General features: G+C 45.8%; 2 protein-coding genes across 2 annotated transcripts in view; one reads left to right on the plus strand and one right to left on the minus strand.

Annotated features, from left to right (window-relative positions):
• The first annotated feature begins 223 nt into the window (after positions 1-223).
• Positions 224-5375, plus strand: SARC_06437 (phosphoribosylaminoimidazole carboxylase). Its single transcript, XM_014299652.1, has 10 exons — positions 224-575; positions 956-1073; positions 1982-2113; positions 2396-2631; positions 2823-2952; positions 3295-3481; positions 3788-3972; positions 4457-4504; positions 4651-4745; positions 5068-5375. The coding sequence occupies exons 1-10, from the start codon at positions 471-473 to the stop codon at positions 5266-5268; spliced, it is 1437 nt and encodes a 478-aa protein (XP_014155127.1). The 5' UTR covers positions 224-470; the 3' UTR covers positions 5269-5375.
• Positions 5376-5669: 294 nt separating this feature from the next.
• Positions 5670-6834, minus strand: part of SARC_06438 (hypothetical protein) — a gene marked incomplete at its 5' end in the record, with an annotated part of 5117 nt that continues 3952 nt past the window's right edge. Inside the window, 2 exons of the mRNA XM_014299653.1 lie at positions 5670-6015; positions 6548-6667. Coding sequence (XP_014155128.1) covers positions 5672-6015; positions 6548-6667 — 464 coding nt within the window. The 3' untranslated portion in view covers positions 5670-5671. The remainder of the gene's footprint in view (positions 6016-6547; positions 6668-6834) is intronic.

The raw sequence follows: 6834 nt of genomic DNA on the forward strand, positions 1-6834 counted from the left end.
AGAGCAAAACATTGGTTCATACTCGCGGCGTATTAATATGAAGTAACCATCTTGCTCATTTGAGATTGTATGAGTTATCGTAAAAGTATGTGATCACTCTTCTTGTGTCTATATGTTTAAGTGCGTATTTTTGTTTTAAATTGCAGTGTACTATCCGCATGCCTTTCAATCATACGAAATTTATTTATTGTTCTGCATATGAGTATTTTTCGATCTCGTACACTGTCCGTTTTGAACGCTCATATAAAATCTATTGGAGCGACCTTTGTCTAGAGAATCTGAAATACAGATTTAGCGACCCTGTTCGAAAGTATTGCGCTGCCCCACTGTTAGGACATTCAAGCTAGTGCCTCCGTGTTTGCACGACCATTTGCTTTGCATGTCTGTTCCAGGACCCGATCAAGGTTAAAGAACTGAGTGAACAGTGTGATGTCATTACTGTGGAGATTGAACACGTCAATGTGGATGCTATGGCTGAGATCGAGCAGACAACCAACATCCCCATCTACCCGAGCGCCAAAACAGTGCGCATAATTCAGGACAAGTTTGTACAGAAAGAGTTTTTAATCAGCAAGGTAAGGAGTGGGTTGGATTCAACATACAAGTGAATGTTTGGGGTGCTCATTGTACTTCACCTGTCAAAATGTGCGAGCATGTGGGTTAGCTGAATGCGTCGTGCGCCTATTTGGTATCAATGTACGTCTTGACTCAGCAGGGCACTGACGTAGTGTGTTATATCACAGGTAATGACTATGTGAACGCCCGGGCATCACTGGATTTTCGTACACACGTACTCTCAGCCGTCGACCAATGAATTTAGCACCTTTGTGTAGGAGTGTGTTTGTTTGTCATAGAATTATGTACTAAAAACTAGTCACGCGGGACACAAGACGCAAGTTGAAGAATATGATCAGGGACCTTTACACCACTAACCAAATCATTGTGGTCTCACCAGGACATCGACGTAGTCCCGTCAAGGTCTGTACAATGTGTCGAAGACGTGGTGAAGCTGGGCGAGGAGTTTGGATATCCAATGATGTTGAAAGCAAAGAAACTGGCCTACGACGGGCGAGGTAAATTTTTGGTTTTGAGTGATCTTTGTATGTTTCTGTAGGCATTATGGGTCATCTGAAAATGTTTGTGTGCATTTCAACGATCGAGGTGAGGAGCTGGGACTTTAAAGCCCCTTCAACACTTCCAAAATTACACTTTGAAGGGATTCTTCTTGCAGACTTGGAACGTCTCGCCTCAGGGCTGTCAACATAAAATACATGGTTAGAGATTAATCGCGCAATGGTGAATCGCCGAAAAATGGTGGTATACATGTTTGTCTGCAGCGAAGCATGGTCCGACACATACATATGTGCTATTTTAAAATTGTTCAAGGATCGGCGTGCATTTCATAGTACATGTATATATGCCAGCATTGAAATGAGCTACTCACCGTACTCGAATGAATACGCATCGAATGAATACGCATTTGAGCCGAAAGGTACCGCCGTCAATTGAAACATGGCTACATAAGGGCGCTGTACTATCCCAACATCATGTGTAGACAAACACAAGCCGTGGATCATCAGTGCCTTTCGCATGTGTTCAAAATTACCTCTCGCCGAATAGTGTGCTAGTGGATCGCGGTTTGGGGTAGTCACCGGGGCCGCTGTGATTGAATAATTTACATCAGCATCCCGGGGGGTATAAACTATGAGCCGTCTCTGCCCAATCTGCGCATGTGATTGTGTTGACGGGGCGCGATATTGCCGCAGATAATTGAACACGAACCCGACCATACCCCAAATCTTACTATTTCTCGTCGTATATATTAGGAGTGGTCACGCCAATACATTGTATTCTTATCCCAGCCATCGCGTTTCTGTCTCGTGCACGGCGAGAGTGAACAATATGACTTTTTAGTCGAGAAATACTTCTCGTTGCCGCAACCTGTCCCTGCCCCTCTAGTAAACCTCACTCGCTTTTGTAGGGAACTCGGTGGTGGAAAGTGCGGCAGATGTGCGCATTGCATTTGATTCCCTTGGCGGGCGTGACCTGTACGTCGAGAAGTGGTTCCAGTACACAATGGAGCTGGCTGTGATGGTGGTGAGGGCCATAGACGGTATGCGCCTGTGTCTGGCTGGGTATTCAATCATCCAGTGTCAGTGTATCTGTGGTGCGGTGAAGTACAAACGTTCTAGACAAACGGACACATAACCAATATGCCATTTTATTTATCGCTTCGGAACGACTTGATTGATGCATATAGTGGTCGTCCGAGTTTGTCTCTGTTGAACTTATTTTAAGCGCAGACACACAAACGTGATTAAAATTGTCCCGTGATAAGGTCAGGCGTGCCTTGTGCACGCCGTCTTGACACCCCCATCTCCGCTTCGACATGCAGGGACCATTCGCACTTACCCGGTGGTAGAGACGATACAAAAGGACAACATTTGCCACACAGTCATAGCTCCCGCTCGCATTCCCGCTGAAGTGGCGGAGCGAGCACAGGCGTTGGCGGCTGATGCCATCAGAGCCTTTGACGGATGTGGGGCGGTGGGAGTGTTTGGCGTGGAGATGTTTGTGGACAAGGATATGGCTTTAGTGGTCAATGAGATCGCTCCCAGACCCCATAATTCTGTGAGTCCAATTATAATGCGTTCGTGAAGACTGGCGGTGTTGCAAATAATCTATCTCTCTATATACACTGCGCGATCTTTTCCTCGAATCACTCATCACGGAGGTCTGGCGATATAGCTCTGGTAACAGACTTGAGCCTTTCCACGTCTCATGTATTAATTATTAATTTGTTTGATTGCTGGTACACTCAGGGCCACTACACCATCGAGGCGTGCTACACATCGCAGTTCGAAAACCATCTGCGAGCTGTGCTGGGTCTTCCACTGGGCGACTGCTCTCTGAAGGTCGGAGGAGCTGTTATGGTTAATATATTGGGAAGCGGTGTGTGCAACAATCTTTGTTCTGTCCGTTTAATTCTAATATTAGTAGTACCAAGTGTCTTTGGTCGAATTTGTCTGTGTCAGGTATTACTATTCATGCATTCCCTTACGGAAATGGGATTAGTGCAAGCTTCTATTTGCTTGCGAGGTCATCACGCCCTTACGTGCCGTCAATCTCGTGTGAGAGTAGCCTGTGCAAGGACATGTGAGGCGCCAAATCGGTTTACAGTTCGCGCCCTCTATGTCAGCAGCACCCAAATACGGCTGATCTTGCCCTTTTATCCGTGTTAGTTTATATACACTAAACGTTGATTCATGATATAAATCGCATTGCATACGACAGGAACCTCCCTGGACGCCACGTGGCAACCTTTCGCCCGCGCGTTGAGCTTGAATGGCGCAAGTCTGCACTGGTACGGCAAATCAGCTGTGAAGCAAGGAAGGAAAATGGGTCACATCACCTTCACAGCCGCGTCGCTCGCAACCGCGCTATCAATCTCCGAACAGGTCACTCAGCCGAATAGTGAGAGGTCTGTCGTGTCTGTACGTCCTAAAACGTGCTGTATGCAATCTGTGTTGTCTCTGAATACATGCCTACAGTACTGACCTGCATTGGTACCAGTGCTTTGTCACTGTTGTGCCCTGATATTCAGTGAAGTGTTGTTGCGGAAGTAGGCTGTCATGACCGTATTGCTGTCTTGTGTGCTAGCAACGTTCGTTCTGTGTGTATATCTAATGCCACGAGTCTTTTGCAATCTGGGTTTTGTATTGAAAATGCATCGTCACATACATGCGTGCTAATCTTCAAGCGCATCTTCATGGCACTGGCAAACCAGTTCAAACAGCAGTGACAGCCAGCCGGTGGTAGGCATTATAATGGGCAGTGACTCTGATCTGCCAACCATGAAGGCCGCCGCACAGATTCTGGAGAAGTTTGAAGTTCCGTTCGAGGTGACAATTGTATCGGCACATCGCACGCCTGCACGCCTGGTGGAGTACGGCAATACAGCTCGGTCGAGAGGTAAGCGAGCCCCTATATTGCTTGGACAATCACAACGTTGTATATTCACCTTTCACATACATAGATATCGATGTACATATATTGATTCACTCATTTTAGATTACACGGTCCAAGGTTTGACTACACCCTCCAATAATCGACAGAAATTTTGAATTTGTTTGGATGGCTGAATTGGTGCTTCCAATTGAAATCATGGTCACTGGACTCTGAGCATATCGTGTTGTGAATGAGTGCATACAAGACCTGCGAAGAGCGAGCCTATAGCTCGGTGTGAGTGTGCATGGCTCGAATCAGACTAGTCTGTTTGCATCAAGGACTGAGTAGAAGTTGTATTATCTTCATTGCCCTGCGGACCATTGTACATAACTTACGTTTCCTTGTAATGTGTTGTCCGTTTGGCGCGAGTTGAGTTGGCTTGAAACCTGAAGTCAATCAGATGCACGCTAATGACGTGGACTTTTCGAATGCTTTTCAATGTTTTTAGGCCTGAAAGTGATCATCGCTGCTGCCGGGGGAGCTGCCCATCTACCAGGTAAGCTATCAATACTCTTCGTTTGATTCAAGATTAATTTAACAATTTCGAGTGTTCACCCAATCTTGATCGACATAGACAACTGAACTACTAACGTGTTCATGCACTGATGACGATGAGACAATACACATTTTGACTTGTTGCAGGCATGACAGCCGCGTTAACCCCACTGCCAGTGATTGGAGTTCCTATTCCGTTGAAGTACCTGGATGGAGTCGACTCGCTGTACTCAATATGTCAAGTGCGTGTAGATCCATATGTCATACATTGTCGATATATACACTGACAGAGCCATCACTTATCTCATGTATTGTGCTGATTGTATCGAGTGATCGCGAGTCCAAAAGCGCAGAGACCTATAATGTAATGAACCGTATCAAGTACAGCCTTTCGTGTACCATATATATCCCTTCCATCTACTTGAAGGACTCGGTGGGTATTCCGTCATGGTGTCCAGACTCACTATTTGAATATTCGTGCCTCCGTTCAAATAGCTTCACTCTCATTATATATCCGCTAACATTCTACCATCCTACCTCTCAACGATCGTAATCCACTCGTAGATGCCGCGCGGGGTGCCCGTGGCCACAGTTGCGATTGGAAACTCAACCAACGCCGCATTGCTGGCCATACGCATGCTTGGGGTGGCAGACGATTCACTCAACACACGTATGGAGAACTACTTGCGAGCATCAGAGCAGGAAGTGCTAGGCAAAGTGGACAAGCTTAGGGAAATTGGTTGGAAAGCGTACGGCGAAAATTAGAGCTCATGTTGCAACTTTTTTAACTGAATAAATTCGCCACGGGCACATTCTACATATGTACTACGTTTGCTAGGCTTCGGAAGAATCCTACCTGCGTAATCTCTATATATACGCCAGTTTCTGGTTTAATGCTGTCCATAAGCTACTTTTACAGAAAATCATCCGAAAATTAGGTCGTTTTGGATGCAATGCGGTTACGACCAGGAGTATGCACTGTAAAATCAATGGACAAAATTGCAATCCAAGTTCCTGGAGTAGCTATTTGATTTGAGGTTCTTACACTTAACATGTACTACCTGAGAACAGACTATGTGCCACATGGTCGTTCATCGAGACAGGCTCAAGAATAACCGCGAAACACATACTGTATGTAGCTTCATTTCCTTAAATCCTTGCTTGCCAGCTACCCTCGGGTTTTGAACAGATTGGCGAAGGCATTCGTGGCTGCTCCCGGGGGTGGAGTGGACGTTTTCATAGCGTTGCGCATGTTTTCCATCCCGTTCGTGTCCACATGTGAATCGTCGTCCTCGTTCTTGTTGAAGAAGTTCTTGAATTTCTGCTTTGTGGTCGACAGTGACTCGCTGATGGCATGTGCTGCGACGTTTGAGGCTGAAAGGCGCTCGGTGCACTCCACTGAGATTTCCGCGAGAGTTTCGTCGTCCTCCACACGCACACAGGTACGGGGCAGCATTTGCAGCGTATCGCATGTGGGCTGCACGTATTTTTGCAAAACCACTAGTGGCAGTTCTGTAAGGGTGCGGTATACGGAGGGCTAGTGTCAGATGATATGAGGCCATGGCAGATATTCAATGGTACGCAATTCGCTCAACTGTTCTGCTTCTGATGCGAACATCGGAACCTGTCGCATCTGACAACCTGATTGTCCGATCTAAAGTTGGTTGGTCCATTTGTGTAGTTGGCTGATATCGCGTCTTCGTGAGCTTGATAGTGAACAGACAGTCTTCTGCTTGTGCTTTAGTGGATATTTTCTTACTCGCAGAATAATTCTAGTAAAGTGTCCAAGTTGGAATGGCTGACTCTCATGGTATAGCTGGTTTGTACAATCAACTCTCCATACCAAGACTAGTGTGTAGGTCTGACAAATTCTGCTAACTACTCTGCTAACTACACCGTTCTCTCCATCACAAGCATACACCCTAAGGCAAGTGGGAATGATTGTAATGTAAATGGAAAAAAAAGAAACAAAGGGTCCCACTGTACAGAGTTGACTATACGCAACCATATATATCACACAAATGCCGATGTGAATATTACGTACCTGATTGCACAGCTGCCACAACGGTTTTGACGAGCAGAGCGACTACCCGCGCCACGCGTACCTCATCGTTGTTGTGTTGATGAGTCCGACAGGAAATGTCGTACAGTCGCGGAATGATAACTGTTCAAACGAACAACTATAATATGTAAGTATATCACAGCTTGCAATCAGAGAAGAATAGTTGGATGGGCAAAATCAGTGATAAGCACTCAATCGCCAACACACACACACACACACACATATATATATATATATATATCAAGTATATATATACATACATCTAATAT

This window comes from Sphaeroforma arctica (genome assembly GCF_001186125.1).
Source record: "Sphaeroforma arctica JP610 unplaced genomic scaffold supercont1.459, whole genome shotgun sequence".
Taxonomy (NCBI): Eukaryota; class Ichthyosporea; order Ichthyophonida; genus Sphaeroforma; species Sphaeroforma arctica.

Excerpts from the sequence above, each read along its gene's own strand:
- SARC_06437 (XM_014299652.1), top strand. The coding sequence starts at position 471 with ATGGCTGAGATCGAGCAGACAACCAACATCCCCATCTACCCGAGCGCC. Across the intron at positions 2,114-2,395 it reads GGTGGTGAGGGCCATAGACG|GGACCATTCGCACTTACCCG; the intron begins GTATGCGCCTGT and ends TTCGACATGCAG. Across the intron at positions 2,632-2,822 it reads CTCCCAGACCCCATAATTCT|GGCCACTACACCATCGAGGC; the intron begins GTGAGTCCAATT and ends TGGTACACTCAG.